Source organism: Heterodontus francisci, chromosome 38 (genome assembly GCF_036365525.1).
Source record: "Heterodontus francisci isolate sHetFra1 chromosome 38, sHetFra1.hap1, whole genome shotgun sequence".
NCBI lineage: Eukaryota > Metazoa > Chordata > Chondrichthyes > Heterodontiformes > Heterodontidae > Heterodontus > Heterodontus francisci.
In genome coordinates, this window is record NC_090408.1 from 8,757,285 (window position 1) to 8,776,244 (window position 18,960).

Consider the following 18,960-nt stretch of genomic DNA (forward strand, 5'->3'; position numbering starts at 1 on the left):
GGCGAGGAATGTAGGCAAACTGGCTCTTTCTCTGGGAGTTATTGATCTGTTCGCATTATTGGATGCAAATTATGTGTGAAGCAGGACTCCAGGCAGCTAAGCCACCTGCACACGGTATGTACAGGGTATGTGCGGGATATGTACAATACTGGGCTGTTCATTTCTGGAGGTAATAGATCCTTCAGACTCTTAGCCTTTTTGTGGGGAGTTTAAAGAAAATATCAATTGCTTCAAAATGTGTTTTACCAACAGCATAACCCGAAGTAACACAATAGAATTAGATATCTAATTCGTTAGAGGGAGGGAAGAAATCAATTTATTTTCAATCGATAGCATCGCGGATGAGGAAAATGGAAGCTCCCCCGGAATACTCGCTTTTTCTCGTACGGATCTTGGAAGAATTGGATACGAATCACAGCACGGTTTCCTATCAGGATCTGTGTAAATTGCTTTGTGCTCGCTTTGATTTAACTCATTTGGCAAAGCTGAGGAGCCTTTTATTTTACACCGCCTGCCTGGACCCCAATTTCCCAGCCACTCTTTTCAAAGAGAAATTACGGTGCAATGTGGACAACCCACAGTCCAAAAAGATCATGATTGCTGCCGATATCGTCACCATGTTTAATCTGATTCAGATGAACGGTGGGGTTGCGAAGGAAAAGCTGCCTCATCGACACCAACACAAGGTTAGGAAAAATGAATCTTTTGAATCCTGTCGATCGGATACTGAAATCTGTCGGATTCGCTCTCCTGTATCTGGCCACGACACGATGGACAGGGACGGCTGCAGTGAACATTCGGCACCCAGAGGCTCTAATATATGTCCCGCATCCGACTGTAAGGACTGCCAACGTCTCATTTGCACTTCAGATCCTAATTTTTTCCTCGGGGCCAGGAATGCGGGAACAGAGGAGAATAAAGGCAGGGCAACCTCACTTGACCGACTACAAGCATCCCCAACTTTTAACGGTATCGACCCTCAGGCATGTATCATGCAGACCACATACTTCCCCATGGATCCAGACCAGGATTCAAACTCAGATCAAGACTCCCCGACCAGGAAAACTGACAGGAACGAGGCATTCGATTCCAGCGACGAAGCGTTCACAATCAGTCCCTGTGTACAGGGAAGATCTGTGTTCAATGGCGAACTTCAGGATATGCTTCCTTGCGTTGCCAAGTTGGTGCCAATGGACAAAGAATCAGAGGATGAGGACAATGGCTCCCACATTCGAAAAAATGGGTCACGTTTCTCTAGCTTTTTCAGTAACAGTTTTGAGATGCCCTATAACAATCCTTACTGCGATTCATTCCTATCGACAAGTCAAGAAAAAAGATACGTCAAACATGAAAGTTTGGATGACCTTCAAGGAACCACCTATTTTGGACCAAGTACCATATCACAAGAGCCCCGGAAACTGTCCTCCAAATCAAACAAGCCGGCGCCTTGGCTCTTAAAGAGCTGGAGTCTGAACAACGACACAGTTGAGGATTGTGAAAAATACTTTTCTGGAAAGAAACACTCGGGCAACAGTCACAGATATCAGAGCAACAATGCCAAAGAAGAGTTGTTAGCCGAAGCTCGCCAGAGGCAGGCAGCAGCAACAGCCGAGGCCATCAGCACCATGGACAGGGCACAGTGCTACTTTAAACAGGCAGCAGCGGCTGGAGAGGCCATCAGCACCATGGACAGGGCACAGTCTTACTTCAAACAGGCAGCAGCGGCTGGAGAGGCCATCAGCACCATGGACAGGGCACAGTGCTACTTTCAACAGGCAGCAGAGGCTGGAGAGGCCATCAGCACCATGGACAGGGCACACTGCTACTTTCAACAGGCAGCAACGACTGGCGAGGAGTCCCTGGGCCAACCGGTCAACCAGATCAACTCAAAACTCGAGCCGGCCGTTCACTGCAACCCGAGGAAGGTGAAAGAGAAAAGTGTCAACTGCACTTCGCAACTGCAGAAATTTGACAAGACGGCGAGTGTGGGGACGCAGACCGAGCAGGCGGTCCGAGGCAAGTGCAAAGAGAGTGCCCATGGGCATCATCCCAAGTACGGGGAGAAAGTGCCCATCAAACAGTCGGACGAGGACTCCGAGGGTCTCAGTGATGATATCAGTGACATTTTCAGGTTTCTAGATGACATGAGTGTGAATGGCTCCACCGGTCTCCTGCAGTCGTGTTACAACAGCAGTGGTTCCCTATCCCGCCTGCCCAAGTCAGACTGTGGGAGCCCGGAGCGGACCCCGGTAAAAGCCATCGCCCCCCACAAGGACATGGGCAAGGGGCTTCTTCCCAACCAGCCCGGGGACGAAGAACTCAAGATGAGTGTCTGCAAGCTGGTACTGAGGATCGGCGAGATCGAGAAGAAGCTGGAGACTCTGTCCGGGGTCCGGGATGAGATCTCCCAGGTTTTGGCCAAACTCAACAAACTGGATCAGAAGATCCAGGAGCCGGCGGCGGAGAAAGGCTCGCCCGTCAGCAACAATGAGAGTCTCCGCGTCAAAGCTCTGAGAAAAAGTGTGTTCGTCCGGAGATCATCCAAATCCCTAACGGAGGAAAACAGCGCCACCGAGTCCAAGATCGCCAGCATCTCCAACTCGCCCCGGGACTGGAGGGCAGCGGGCAACAGCAGCAGCAGCGAGCGGGGCATCACCCTGGGGGAGGGCAAGCAGCAGGTGCTAACAGACAGCAAGGACTGGCAGCGCAAAACCGGAGAGGTATTTGCATTACTTTCTGCTAAATTGCCATCTCTTTCTCATCTTGCTCCTCGCTTCACATGAAGGATGCCACGTGAATGACATGTCGGCAACTGATAGCAAGCCAGGAAAAATCGTAATAGCAAGTATTAGACAATTAGAAATGTTTATTGCCCATAAAGCAATCTCATTTGAAAGGATCAGATGTAATTAGAGACTCTCACATGGCCGGCAGCACTATGCCAGTGATGAATCTGCTCACTGCTTAGTTATCCTATTTACTAATAACTCACATAAAAGTCAAATGGGTCGAAAAATCAATGCCTATTTACTGCAAGGTGTTGTAAGAGAGGTGCCCAGGAATTGCTCAAAGCGAGTGGAAGAATTGATTTTTTAAAACAATAGACATGTTATCAGGTGTGACGGGAAGTAAACGTGACACAGGAAGAGTTTGCCAAATGCAAAACATAGAGAATTATATTATAAATATATTATAATTTTAATGTAAATGCAGCTAAATCCAGAATCGGGACCAATATCGCTCAGAACACCAGCCTCCTGAATATGGCACACTTCCCATGACACTTTGACACCTTTTTGATGACATCCCTGTTATAATACAGCGATCCTCCCACTAACGCTGAGCAATGGCATGGGCGATCTGCATAAATATACACACACAAGACTTTACAACATGCTGGCGTGGCTGCTGATTGGCACCAGAACCAAGCAATGATTTGCTGCCAGGTGCTGAATAAATATTATGTAAATTGAAAATTAGGGTTCCACATAACTCAAGAGAGAAGCACAGTCTCAATTAACTTGTCTGATTCTTAACTCTTAATTTACAACATTCACATTTAATATCGGAGGCACTAAACGTGCGCATAAATGCATCCTGAGAGATTAAGGTCATTGTCAATCAACCAATTTCAATAAATTTAAGCCTATCATTATACTGCAGTTAATGTTTGAGACTCGTGCCAGTGACAGATTAAGCTAAACATATGGGCACAGTGTTGCTCATATTGCAGGTGAAATGTTTAAGGGTAGACGTGGATCAATGACACAGTCATCCCTTTCTTAATATTAGCAGCAGGCCATCAAATTATAATGAAACTTCAGTTGTAAGTATAACAAGTTGGCTTTAACCAACTGTAGTTATACTGGAATCAGTGTGAAGTTGAATCAGTATTAGACTGCCTCTTCAAGGTGCTATCACACTTAACACCAAATACAGTGCTGCAAAATCTTGCAGAGGACTCCTTGCAGCGATTTAACATGTATATTATAACTGAGCCTGAGTGATATTTGGGAGAACAGGTCCAGGCCAAGGAAAGAAGAAACAAATGATGAAAACAGAATTTCTAGATCTGCATTATTTTATGTTATATATGGGACAGCACCTGGGCAGGGAGGTTGCAGCTTCAAGTCATTCTCTGTTAATTGTTTGTATACATACAAACCAATGACAGAAGCAAAAATATAATCCTCCTAAATGCCCCAGAAATACAAACCAATAGTCATTATGTTCCAAATCTTCCCTCATTCCCAATCATGAATAACAGCTAATATGAGTTTAGAACAGTAAACAATGATGGGGTACAATGTCACAGGCACAGGGAGATCTTCAGAAAGATATATCTCTATAAACTGAAGATTGGGCTCATCTGATACAGAACCAAAATCATGAATGGTAATCTGCGTCATACAAATATAGGTTAGAGACAGATATTTTGTGGAAACTATAGTGCAGCACTATAGTTATCAGACGATTGTACACTTAAAAAGGAAAGGTTTGCAGGTTAAGGAGAAAGAGCAGGGAAATGGGACAATTGGATAGCTCTTTTCATGAGCACGATGGGTCAAATAGCCTCTTTCTGTGATGTGTAATTCTATGAATTGTGTATCTATTAATTCATTTCTAAAAAACAAGTTCAGAGTCTCAAAGTTAAGCCATCTCATTTTACATCTTTTGAAATACGTGGCATTCTCATACTTGACTCTTTGTGAACTTGATATCTATTGGTACTGCACTTTCATTGCTGGGCGTGCACTGTATTGTCTGTCATGTTTTTACTATCAATCAGCTACATGGAACAATGACACACCACAAGCAGTCAATTACTGTTATTGCCACTTGCCAGCAAAAATGGTGACTCTGATATGGCAGAATTTCAGCACAGTGCAATGTGATAAAGCATTATTGATACACAGACTAGATTATGGGTTGGCTTTGCTGATCAATACCAATTTATACACCCTTGTTTAGATAAAAAGATGTGCTAACAGTTACACCAACAGGAATTTCCAGGTTATAAAGTGTGAATTCACTGCGTCAGTTCAAACTCACTTGTGTGTCTTCTAACAATTATTCATGGGTTTATGGGGTTTATCACACTGCACAAGAACATGATGAGTAGATGCAAGAGCACAGGATGACTGAGGTTTTGGAAGTCCTAACATTGAAGTATTCCCAAAGCAGAATGTTCAATCCTGGCCCTGCTGGCCATCAAACAAGTCTTCTGCAATTGACAAGCAGCACACCTCTAATTCTTCCCTTAAATATGGCACTGATGAAAGGTATACATATTTCAATACCACAGATAAATTGTATCTATTCTCTTCATTACACCACCAAAGCTTAAATTGGACTCAATCTGTCTCTTTTACACTTATAGGAGTTCTATACCTACTCACCACTGAACTATGAAATACAACATAACAAACTCTCTTCATATGAGTACTGGCAAGTTTTTAAAGAAACAGGCAAATTGGTCAAAGCTTGGATAAGAATGAACAACTTCAAAATGTACTTCTGTATTCAGGTGCTTTGTTTCCAGTATCACATCTTTATTTGTTCTCAGGATGTGAGTCACATTTATTGCTGATCTTTGGTTGTCTTGAGAAGCTGTCGAGTCTACTCCTTGAGATGCTATATCCTTCTGCTGATGGTGCTCCCACAATGGTGAGAGGTAGGGAATGCCAGGGTATTGCTCCAGCAACAATAAAGAAACAGTGATACATATCCAAGTCATGATGGTGTATGACTTAAAGGAAAACTTGGAGGTGATGGTGTTCTCGGAGCATTGCTGTTCTTATTACTCTCAGTGATTCAGGTCAAGAGGGAAAGGAAGAGGCTGTTGGATTAATCTAGGTGAGTTGTTGCAGCGCATCTTGCAGATCATTCATACTGTAGCCACAGGGTGACAGGAGTCCTGTGGCAGGGGCACCAATCAAGATCTGTTCTGAATAGAATTGAGATTCCTGAGTGGTGTTGTTGCTGCACTCATCCAGGGGAATGGTAAACATTCTAAACTCCAGGCTAGCTTTACAGATAGTAGAGAGACATTGAAGAACCAGAAGATTTGCCATTGTTTGCAGAGTATGCAGCTTCTATCATATTTTTGTAAGCAACAGTATTGATATGAACAGTCCAGTTAAGCCTCTGGTCAATGGTGCCTCTCAAATTATTGATGTTGAGGACTCAGTGATCAAAGGAAATATTAGCCTTAGACGGGTTACACTGTAGATTTACCAAATGATAGCAGGACTTGAAGGGTTAAATTATGAGGCTAGGTTGCATAAACTTGACTTGTATTGCTTGAGTTTAGAATGTTGAAGGGTGATCTAATTGAGGTATTTTAAATGATGATAGAGAAGCTATTTCCTCTGATGGGGAAATCCAGAACAAGGGGGCATAATCAGAGAGCTAGACCATTTAGGAAGGAACTCATGAAGCATTTTTTCACACAATGGGTGGTGAAAATCTGAAACTCTCTCTTCATAAGCTTGTGGATACTGGGGGGTGTGCAATTGAAATTTTCAAAACTGTGATAAATAAATCATTGTTAGGTAAGGGTGTGGTAAGGGTGTTATGAATATATCGAGCAAAGACAAGTAAATGCAGTTCTGGTACATATCAGCTGTGATCTAATTTAATTAGAGAACAGCCGCAAGAGGCTGAAAGATCTACTCCTATGTTGAAGCTCAGGAGCAGGTGGTTGGACCATTTCTGGATCGAAATTGTCATTGCCAGACATTTATGTACTGCCCATATGACCTGACTGTTGCCAGCTAAAGTGTGGCTGTTATCCAGGTCCTTCTGCAATTGAAATGTGCTGTTTGATTATTGGAGAAGTAGTGATTTTTTAAAGAAGAAGTTTTATTCTTGGGATAAAAACAGAAAGTGCTGGAAAAACTCAGCAGGTCTGGTAGTATCTGTGGAGAGAGAAGCAGAGTTAATGTTTCAGAGGTGAAACGTTAACTCTGTTTCTCTCTCCACAGATGCTGCCAGACCAGCTGAGTTTTCTCCAGCACTTTCATTTTTATTTCAGATTGCCAGCATCCGCAGTATTTTGCTTTTATTTTGTTCTTGGGATGTGGGTGAAACTATCAGGACCATATGGAGTGTCCAGTACACTCAATCATTCCTTAATGTCACGCAGAATAAACTGAATTGGTTAGTATTTATTAAGATGGGATTTTGGGAGGAAACTGAGCAGGAATTTCTACTGTGTATTTTTGGCAACTCATTTCTTATAAGGTGATAAATTGAATTGTGTTCATGAAATAGGCAAAAGAAAATTTGCCAATATAATTTATATTCTTTATCATTGTTTGGGGCTAAAGTTTACACCAGACTTTTGTTAGCCTTGGTGGCTACAGGAATTGTACACATAGGAGCAGGAAAAGCATCAGTTCATGAGCTTGCTCCCTTCCCACCATTGATGGCAGTGCTGTAATTCCCTGCTTCCCTGACAGTAGTGCATGTGCTGGCACTAAGTATGTGCTGACTTTAATTGCTAGTGCAACCCACTAATGCATGTTGTATAAAAGGGAAGACTGAAGGCAGCAGCACAGGTAGATAAGGTGGTTAGGAAGGCATATGGGATACTTGCCTTTATTAGCCAAGGCATAGAATGTAAGAGCAGGCAGGTTATGATAGAGCTATATAAAATGCTAGTTAGACCACAGCTGGAGTACTGTGTATAGTTCTGGTCACCACAATATAGGAAGGATGTGATTGCACTGGAGAGGGTGCAGAGGAGATTCACCAGAATGTTGCCTGAGCTGGAGCATTTCAGCTATGAAGAGAGACTGAAAAGGCTAGGGTTATTTTCCTTGGAGCAGAGAAGGCTGAGGGGGGACATGATTGTGGTGTACAAGATTATGAGGGGCATTGATAGTTTAGATGGGAGAAAACTTTTTCCCTTAGCGGAGGGGTCAAGAACCAGGGGATATAGATTTAAGGTAAGGGGCAGGAGGTTTAGGGAGGAATTTAAGGAAAAACTTTTTCACCCAGAGGGTGGTTGGAATCTGAAACAAACTGCCTGAAGAGGTGGTGGAGGCAGGAACCCTCACAACATTTAAGAAGTATTTAGATGAGCACTTGAAACACCATAGCATACAAGGCTACGGGCCAAGTGCTGGAATATGGGAATAGAATAGTTGGGTGCTGGATGGCTGGCACAGACGCGATGGGCCGAAGGGCCTGTTTCTGTGCTGTATAACTCTATGACTCTATGATTCTTTGGCTCTTTGACTGCAGTTTTCCTGTTTCCACACAAAGCACATGCAGTGCACTAGTCTAGTCTGTTTCACAAAGGCATTTCTGGTCAGTTAGTTTTTCACATGTCAGGAGCTGAAAATTTTCTTGTCTTTTCTTTGCAAGCTTTGTCAGGATTGCTTCAGCATTCTATGTCACTGGATGTAATGCACAAGGATGAAAAGGTACAGACAAGGGATATCGGATGGCATCAGAAACAGACTGGTTACATACCACCATTTGTATGTATAGGTCCAGGCACACCTACCTGACAATGATGGAGAAGGGAATCGTGGGATATGGGCCCCGGAAGTGCAGAAGGTGTTAGTTTCGGCAGGCATCAAGATCGGTGCAGGCTTGGAGGGCCGAATGGCCTGTTCCTGTGCTGTACTGTTCTTTCTTCTTTGTTCTTATTCTATTCCCATTTTCCAGCACCTGGCCCATAGCCTTGTATGCTATGACGTTTCAAGTGCTCATCTAAATACTTCTTAAATGTTGTGAGGGTTCCTGCCTCTACCAACCCTTCAGGCAGTGTGTTCCAGATTCAACTACCCTCTGGGTGAAAAAACTTTTCCTCAAATCCCCTCTAAACTTCCTACCTCTTACCTTAAATCTATGCCCCCTGGTTATTGACCCCTCCACTAAGGGAAAAAGTTTCTTCCTATCTAACCTATCAATGCCCCTCATAATTTTATATATCTCAATCAGGTCCCCCCTCAGTCTTCTCTGCTCTAAGGAATAACCTTTTCAGTCTATGGTGTATTTGGATTTTCAGAAGGCTTTTGATCAGGTTCCACATAAGAGGTTAGTGTACAAAATTAAAGCACATGGGATTGGAGGTAATATACTGGCATGGATTGAGAATTGGTTGACAGACAGGAAACAGAGAGTAGGAATAAACGGGTCTTTTTCTGGGTGGCAGGCTGTGACTAGTGGGGTATCACAGGGATCAGTGCTTGGGCCCCAGCTATTCACAATATATATTAACGACTTGGGTGAGGGAACTAAATGTAACATTTTCAAGTTTGCAGACAACACAAAGCTGGGTGGGGGTGGTGGGGGGTGGTGTTGTGAGCTGTGAGGAGGATGCAAAGAGGCTCTAATGTGATTTGGACAAGTTGGGTGAGTGGGCAAATGCATGCCAGATGCAGTATAATGTGGATAAATGTGAAATTATTCACTTTGGTTGTAAAAACAGAAAGGCAGATTATTATCTGAATGATGATAGACTGGGAAAGGGGGGGTGGGGTGCAACGACACCTGGGTGCCCTTGTACACCAGTTGCTGAGAGCAAGCATTCAGCTACAGCAAGCAGTTATGAAGGTGAATGGTATATTGGCCTTCATTGCAAGAGGATTTGAGTACAGGAGCAAGGATGTCTTACTGCAGTTATACAGGGCCTTGGTGAAACCACATCTGGAGTATTGTGTTGTAGTTTTGGTCTCCTTATCTGAGAAAGGATGTTCTTGCCATGGAGGGAGTGCAAAGAAGATTTACTAGGCTGATTCCTGGGATGGCAGGATTGATGTATGAGGAGGGATTGGGTCGACTAGGCCGATATTCACTAAAGTTTAGAAGAATGAGAGGGGATCTCATAGAAACCTATAAAATTCTAACAGGACTAGACAGACTAGATGCAGGAAGGATGTTCCCGATGGCGGGAGACTCCAAGACCAGGGGTCACAGTCTAAGGATAAGGGGTTTGCCATTTAAGGACTGAGATGAGGAGAGATTTCTTCACCCGAAGAGTTGTGAACCTGTGGAATTATCTACCATGGAAAGCAGTTGAGGCCAAATTATTAAATATATTCAAGAAAGAGTTAGATATATTTCTTAGGACTAATGGGTTCAAGGGATACGGGGAGGAAGTGGGAACAGGTTACTGAGTTTGAATGATCAGCCATATTGAATGGCAGAGCAGGCTTGAAGGGCCGAATGGTCTACTCCTGCTCCTATTTTTCTATGTTTCTATCATAAATTAAGGTTTATTAATGCTATCCGTTACATTGTATCTATTTTATATGGGTCAGCAGCATCCTGTTATTGCCGATATCACTCAGCCCCATTACACCGTACTCTTGTATTCTTGAGGAACTTACAGTGCAGACTTCTCGAAGTTCCTTGGCTTTTTCTTGTCTGTTTTCCTCTCAATACACGATCTGGAACAATGTGATTCCAAATGGATAGCAGCAGAACTGTGACATTTATAGAGAAGTAAAAGTCCAGCAACTTTCAACATGTCACTGAACTTGTGTCCCAAGTGAAAGTAATGTGTGCCAGAGTATAGAAATCGAGACATTGCCTAAGTGACTTCTGCCATTTTAAAATTAGTTTACATAACATAAGCCTTTAAACTTGTGGTTTAAAATAACTTTGCTGCTAGAGAATGGGAGAGAGATACAGAAAGAGACAGGGACAAAGAGAGAGAGGGGGAGGGGGGGAGAGAGGGGGTGACAGAGAGAGAGGGAAGAGAGGGGGGACAGAGATAGAGAGAGAGTTGTGCCCAACCTTTTTGCATGGAAGGCCACATTACAATTTTGGTCTTACATAGGGGGCCACTGAGACATATTCAGAAAGATAAAGGTATTAAAAATTTAGCTTACTATTAATCAAAACAACAACAATATGCATTTTTGCGAAGAAGCTTTAAATGAGAAGATTAATTTATTGGCTTACTTTCTCATCACTATGTTGGACACTGATTTAGTGAGATACTAAGCATTTTTTTTTGCTTGCAGAAGTAGTCAATGTCTGCCCGCACACTTCTTGTAGCAATTTAAAGTATTTCAGATAGATGTTCATTTGTCAGGAGTGATCTTGATCGCTCTCTCACCCTCCTCTCTCTCTGTCTGTCTGTCTCTCTGCCTCTCTCTCTCCCCATCCCTCTTTGTGTCCACCCTCTTTGTGTTCCCTCCTCTCTGTGTTGTTCCCCTCTCTGTGTTTTCCCTCCCCTCTGTGTTGTTCTCCCCGTGTCATTCCCCCTCTTTGTGTCATCCCCCTCTTTGTGTTATTGCCCCTCTCTGTGTTGTCCCCCCTCTCTGTGTTGTTCCCACTCTCTGTCCCCCCTTCTCTCTTTTCATTCCCCCCTCTCTATGTTGTCCCCCCTTACTGTGTTCTTCCCACTCTCTGTCCCCCTCTCACTCTCCATCCCTCCATCTCTACCCCCCCTCTCTGTGTCCTCTCTCTCTCTGTCCCCACTCTCTCTCTTTCTCTCCCCATCCCCCTCTCTGACTGTTGTTGAGAGCGGGAACAGCAGTTTGTGAACTTCGGACAGACTCATGGTTTTTCGGTGGGCTTTTATAAAAAAAATGGAACCTGCTGGAAAACCTCAAAGCTGTCTTGAGTTCAGAAACTGCTCTTCCTATTCTCAGCACCTGTCAGCTGTTAAACTGACAGTGCGATTTTTTTTAAAGTCGGTTTGGTCATAAAAAAGAAGCCCATGGGAAATTTCTCATCCCTGAAATTACCAGTCACGGGCCTCAAAATATTTTACACAGACACTGTTGTTCAACCCCTGGGAATGACTTTAGTAACTTACCTCAAATTATTGCTGTGCTTCCCTTTCAGCAGATCTGCCACGAACTCCATTTTGCAACAATGGTTGAGTTTCCTCTTTCCAGATTCTGCTTTCTTCTGGCCTTACTCTTTGACAAAGACTTATTGTGGCCTTTCTATCCTTCATCATGCTGTTTGTGTTGTTCTTTTGCTGTAAATTACAACAATAACTTGCCTTAATATAGACCTTCAATAGAGCAAAAGTTCCCAGGTGATTCACAGAGAAAATTTAGACCAAAAGGAATGCTCAGCCAACCAAAGAGATGTTAGGTCAAGTGACCAAAAGCTTGGTCAAAGAGGTAGGTTTTAAGGAGGGCCTCAAAGGAGTAAAGACAATATCGAGGCAGAGAGCTTTAGGGAGGAAATATCAGTTCATATGGCCCACGAGGCTGAAGGCAGGGCCACCAATGCTGGTATGGAGGGATGAGGCAGGGGGCTGGAGTATGTACAAGAGTCCAGGATTGGTGGAATGTAGAGTTTTAGGACAGCTTTAGAGTTGAAGCAGGTTACAGAGATAGGGGTAGGATGAGGCTTTAAACAGATTTACACAAAAGGATAAGAAGAATTTTAAATTGGAAGTGCTAGGGGACCAGGAGTCATTGTAGACCAATGAGCACAAAGCTAATGTTTTTAGGGTAGGATAGAAGCAGCAGAGTTTTGTTGAATCATAATTTATGGAGGATGGAGGATGTGAGGTTGTCTAGGAGAGCATTAAATTGTCAGCTCTGGAAGTGACGAAAGCATGGATGAGTTTCATTAGTAGAGTGGCAGAGACTGCCGATGTTACTGTGATGAAAATAGGTGGTCTCGGTGATGGAGAAGATGTGGGGTCAAAACCACAGTTTGATGCTAAAGTTGTGCATCATCTGGTTCAACCTGAGAAAGTGGACAGGAAGTGAGCTGAAATCAATGGTGAGGGTAGAGTTTGTTGCTGGAGACAATGGCTTCAGTCTCCCCAGTGGTTAACTGGAAGAAACTGCAACTCATGAAAGGCTGGATGTTGGACAAGCAGTCTGACAACAGAGACAGTTGAGGGATCGAGAAAGGTGATGGAAGAGTGGGCATGGCATCATCGGTGTACATGTGAAAACTGACACCATTATTTGGATGGTGTCTCCAAATGGCAACATGAAGACAAGAAAGAGGCTGGGTCAAGGGTAGATCCATAATAAAAACAAAATGTGCTGGAAATACTCAGCAGGTCTGGCAGCATCTGTGGAGAGAGAAGCAGAGTTAACGTTTCAGGTCAGTGACCTTTCATCAGAACTGGCAAAGGTTAGAAATGTAATAGCTTTTAAGCAAATAAAGAAGGGGTGGGCCAAAAGAGAACAAAAGGGAAGGTCTTGATAGGACAGAGGGTCACAGAGAATAACTGACAAGGAGGTCATGGGGCAAAGGCAAAGAGTGTGTTAATTGTGTAGTGAAAGATAAAGGGTTAGTGCAGAGAGGGTGTTAAATGACAGAGTAATGAAAGCTCTAACCAAAAGCACAAACATGAAAAAAGTGGTTAAAAAAATGAAAGATGAAACAAATAAAATAAAATAATATTAAAATTAAAAAAAAACTAAAAATAAAGAAGGGGGGTGGGTGGTCAGTCATGCTTTAAAATTATTGAACTCAATGTTCAGTCCAGTAGGCTGCAGTGTGCCTAATCAGTAAACAAGGTGCTGTTCCTCGAGTTTGCGTTGATGTTCACTGGAACACTGCAGCAATCCTAGGACAGAGATGTTGGCATGACAGCGGGGTGGGGGTTGTTGAAATAGCAAGTGACAGGAAGCTCGGGGTCATGTTTTCAGACTGAGTGGAGGTGTTCCGCAAAGCAGTCACCCAATCGGCGCTTGGAGAGGAGACCACATTGTGAGCAGCAAATACAGTATAATAAATTGAAAGAAGTACAAGTAAATTGCTGCTTCACCTGAAAGGAGTGTTTGGGGCCTTGGATAGTGAGGAGAGAGGAGGTAAAAGGGCATGTATTATACCTTCTGCGATTGCATGGGAAGGTGCCGTGGGAAGGGGGTGGGGTGTCGGGAAAATGGAAGAATGGACCAGGGTGTCGCACAGGGAACAATCCTTTCTGAATGCTGACAGGGGAGGGGAGGGGAAGATGTGTTTGGTAGTGGCATTACGCTGGACGTGGCGGAAATGATGGAGGATGATCCTTTGGATGTGGAGGCGGGCGGGGTGGAAAGTGAGGACAAGGGGAACCCTGTCCCGGTTCTGGGAGGGAGGGGAAGGGGTGAGGGTAGAGGTGTGGGAAATGGGCCGGACACGGGTGAGGGCCCTGTCAACCACTGTGGTAGGGAGTCCTCGGTTGAAGAAAAAGGAAGACATATCAGAAGCGTTGTTGTGGAAGTTTGTATTATCAGAGCAGATGCGACGGAGACGGAGAAACTAGGAGAATGGAATGGAGTCCTTACAGGAGGCAGGGTGTGAAGAAGTGTAGTCGAGGTAGCTGTGGGAGTCGGTGGGCGTATAATGAATATTAGTAGACAGCCTATCCCCAGAGATGGAGACCAAGGCCCCAAACATTCCTGCCTCTGAGTTAGAAAGTGTAGGGCTTGATTGCCACTCCACACAGTCCCGGCGAGTGAAGACCAGAGCTCCAGCTCTGAATTCTAGGTTGGCATTTAATAGAATACTCAGGTCCCAGGGGTATGGGCAGCCCCCACTCATTGTATGGATTATGGGAGCCCATAAAACCCTCCCGCTGTATACAACCAACTACCTTATCAGCTAGTATAATGATGATTACAACAATGCAAAGAACATTCATTGTGTGACCTGTCACACTATTCCCCAGGGGAAATATGTGAAGACATGACAACAGAAACTCCAGTGATATTCCCTTGTGAATATGCTATGAGGTGTAAATAATGCAAAGTCTCTTCACTTTTCATCAAACCTTGCAGGAAATGCGATCTGAGACAATGGAAATAGTAGGAGAGGTGGTGAGGGGGCTGGTCAGACTCTCTTGTCTCTTGTATTTATTAATGGTCTCATTAGCTTTTTCTTTCACACCATGTGGTCCTTGTTAGAGTCTAGGTGAGTCATGCTCCCAGCAGTGTCTCAGCCTCTTTATGGCACTCGTACGTCCACTTATTTGAGCTGACCTGGAGAGGTCATTAACATTTTTGGCACTGAATATCCTGCCATTTGTGGTTTAGTAGAGTTGGCACTCTCCATCAGTTCCACCCTCTGCCAAACTGCCTATGTATCCTTTTTAATAGAGCATAACTCTAAGGGTAACAGAAAGCTTCTTTTGGTCCATATCTCCAGCACAGCTTCTGAGAGTCTTGGGGCCCTGGTCACTGCAGATCTTCCAGGTGGTCTTGCTCCCCTGCCATTGTTAGTGAATTTCAGTGCAGTTCAAGCTCCCTCTGTCTGCCTCTCCCTTTCTAATTAATCAGCTGTACTTACAGCTATTTCAGCAGTAGCAGCGGAGACCCAATCGGGAGCAGGTATCTCATTGAAATCCCACCCTGCATATCCAATGAGGCCCTTACCACCTCCACCACACAGGAAAAATAGAATCATGTGCTGGTATTCACGGTCCTAACTTTACATATTGAAAGGGGTTTATTTACCACCTGAAGCAAACAAGTTCTCCAGTCATTCAGTGATAGTTTTCTAAATGGCAGCATCTGGAACGGAGGAGTAAACAGGCGGCAAGCAGGGCACCATCATTGTAACTGTCTTATTGCCCCATTTGTCCCAGTCAGGACATGTTAAGATGAGCTCCAGGGTCAATATCAGGATAGGCTGGTGTGTGGAAGTCCTACAACTGTCCCAACTCCCTGGCTCATGTTTTTCAAAACATAGGTGCGTATGTGAAATAAGAAGCTGCAATCGAGGAAGTTGTCGTAGAGGGTAGGTCTGATAGCTTCAGAATGTAAAGGGTAGCAATGTTGTTTGATGCCATTTCTTCCAGGGCTTTTCGTTTCTTGTTTGAGGTTGAATAAAGTGGGCAGCACTTCAGCTTCAGGCCTGAGCAAGAGCCAGGAAATTAGGTCATACACGTCACCAACTCTGGAGGCAGGGTTGTCAACTCTGTCTGGAGGTTACCCTGGAGGTTTCATCACTTGATCTCCTCCCTTCAACTGGCCTACGCTCCCCCTCTTTTGGTCACCCAACATGTCCATTCACGGGCCTTAGGCCCATTCATATGTTTGCTCGATATACAACGAGAAATGATCTGATCTGATCTGTCACGCAGGATGTCTTTGATTCGCCCTATTGCAGCATCAAGCTTGCATGGTGAGCAAATGGCTCGGACCCTATTTATGATAAGGCCAATCTTATAGCGTGTGGAACTGTCAGGCTGTCATTTTCGGCCCTGAAAAGTGCCCAGTCTACCTCAAATGACCCTGGAAGGGTAACATATCCCAAAAAATTTGAGCAACAGATGAAGTTAGCTGTTTCACGCTGCTACTATGCAGTAGCAACACGTGTGGTATTCGCCACTAACATGTTGCTGCCATCAAGCCAAAATGACGTCCTACCTATCACACAAATCAGTAATGGGATATATGAATTTCAATGCCAGTGTGATGGTAGGTATATAGGCCATATGTCTCAAAGATTGGCGGGTGGTATCAAACAACATGCCCTATCTGCTGTTCGCAATGGGCAAGGTACAGACCATACCCAACCAGCCCGTGCTTGCAAAACTCAAAATACAGTGTCCAACATGAGATGTGATTCCGTGATTGGACAACATTTGCTGAATAATCCACAGTGTGCTAAGAATTATGTTGACAGCCAATTTAAGATTGTCAGTAGGGCTCGTAGTGTGGCGCATTTGCGCGTACTGGAAGCTACATATATTAATACACAGGGCCCTGTTCTTTGCAGACAGAAAGAATATGTACAAACATTGCGCCTGTTTTAGCTAAACAAAATAAATTTGAGCCATTCACTGGTTCATTCCTCAGGGCAATGCCTTGACCAATCAGAGTCAAGCTGCCTGGTTTAAATTTCAAACAAGCTTGCCAGTTAACTGTCAGTCACTGTAAACTGGTGCATTCTCCATGGCAACACTTCTACCAATCAGAGTTTACTTGCTAACCAATCAGCACTCTCTTCTCATACAGTATAAAGTTGTTGTTTTCCCTTACATTGGTATTCTTGTGGATGGTCCTGATGAGTGCAAGATGAAAAGCTTCAACTACATGTCTCTATTTTCAGCAATACTCAAGTTCTGTATGACTAAACGACTAGATTTAAAGTAATTGGCAGAAGTATTCTTTTCACCCAGAGGGTGCTCTATGTCTGGAACTCACTGCCTGAAAGGGTGGTCAAGACAGAAACTCTCAAAGTGATACAGCACTGAAACAGGCCCTTTGGCCCACCAAGTCTGTGCTGACCAACAATCACCCATTTATACGAATGCTACATTAATCCCATATTCCCTGCCACATCCCCCCATTCTCCTACCACCTACCTACACTAGGGACAATTTACAATGACCAATTTACCTATCAACCTGCATGTCTTTGGCTGTGGGAGGAAGCCAGAGCACCCGGCAGAAACCCACATGGTCACAGGGAGAACTTGCAAACTCCACACAGGCAGTACCCAGAACTGAACCCGGGTCACTGGAGCTGTGAGGCTGCAGTGCTCACCACAGTGCCGCCCTCTCATTGCATTTAAAAAAAATACTTGGATATGCACTTGAAGTGCTGTAACCTCCAGGGCGACAGAGCAAGAGCTGAAAAACGGGATTAGGCTGGACAGCTCTTTATCAGCCAGCACAGACATGATGGGCTGAATGACCTCATTTTGTGCTTTAAACTTTCTATGTTTCTTGTGTTTTGTGTGTACAGGAGGAGCATTCTTGCTAATCCTGGCCCCACTAAAACAATACATTTGATATTCCTGGGTTGTTTTGTTTGGCCTCCAGCTGTCCCTTTAAGGACCCCAGGTTTAGCCACTCACCACCCAGTACGAATGGACCAAGTGCAGACACTGCAGAATTCACCCACTTGTACCTCAAAAATCTCCTTCGGCTCCAATTTGCATCAGACTCAGAGGTAAGTGACTCATGGAGGCAAGACAATACCTTAGCTGCAAATACTGGAGACAAAACGCTTTCAAACATTAGGGCTTTTCGTCGCTTGGTCCCAGTTTGATTAAAAACTGGGTTGGCATGGGTCTGGATGGATAGGTCTAAAATTGTCAGAAACAAGGGTTTACAAGATTGAATGGCACTGTGCTTTGTTGAGATTAATGTAGCTCAGCACTATATTCAGATCTTGCACTAGATCGTCTGTAAAAAAAACCCTTGAAATGTTATTTTTGCTACAAAGTTTCCCCTGAGATGGAGTGAATCTTTTTTAAGCCCTTCGCAGGATGATCATCATCAACAATATAATATTCATCAGCTTGATATTAAATGATAATTTATTCAGAATGTTTTGTCAAAGAGCTGAATTTGTAGATGAAGCAATGTTAAATGATGAACTGGTGCAGAACTGTAGCAGGCAACTGTCAGAATTAAGTCAAACCGGAGAGGCTTCTCTGGTTTCACTTCATAAAAAATCAAATAAGTGGAACAATACCTTCAGATCAAGCAAGAATCTATTCACCTTGAGGTAGAGAGCTCAACATGATTGCAATTCGCATCTGTATATTTTATAAGCACATAAGAGAGAAAGGAATAGAAGGATATGCTGATAGAGTGAGATCAAGAAGGGTGGGAGGTAGTGCCTGTGGAGTATAAACACCAACATGGAACCGATTGGCCAAATGGCCTATTTTTGCGCTGTAGATAGGATCTGATTCTATGTAATTCATAAGACTTAGATGTCCAAGAAACATAACTGAATTTAGTTTTTGCACTAGTATGTTATTAATAATTTGTTAGAAGCTGCCTCATCATTTTAGTTTTGTCAGCTAATCCATAGTTTGATCTCAGGCATGTTTATATAGTAATGTGACCAATAGCAGATTCTGGGTTTTATGCTAAAACCCCTGTTTTATTCCAAGTGGGACAGCATTTGTGTGGCTGTGAGAGCAGGGACACTGAATAGCATTGCATAGCACTGTGTGAATATGCTCAAATGGTACATGGATTGCTCTTGAAAATTTGGGGATGTTTTTGTTAGAATAGAGGAGATTAAGGGGCGATTTGATGGATGGTTTTAAAATTATGATGAGATG

At 43.8% G+C, this 18,960-nt stretch overlaps 1 protein-coding gene across 1 annotated transcript in view; it reads left to right on the plus strand.

The window, feature by feature from the left end:
- Positions 1-350: 350 nt before the first annotated feature.
- The window catches only part of minar1 (membrane integral NOTCH2 associated receptor 1), a 98,935-nt gene continuing 80,325 nt past the window's right edge, over positions 351-18,960 (plus strand). Inside the window, exons 1-2 of the mRNA XM_068017580.1 lie at positions 351-1,673; positions 1,854-2,720. Of these exons, the coding sequence (XP_067873681.1) occupies positions 351-1,673; positions 1,854-2,720 (2,190 nt within the window). The remainder of the gene's footprint in view (positions 1,674-1,853; positions 2,721-18,960) is intronic.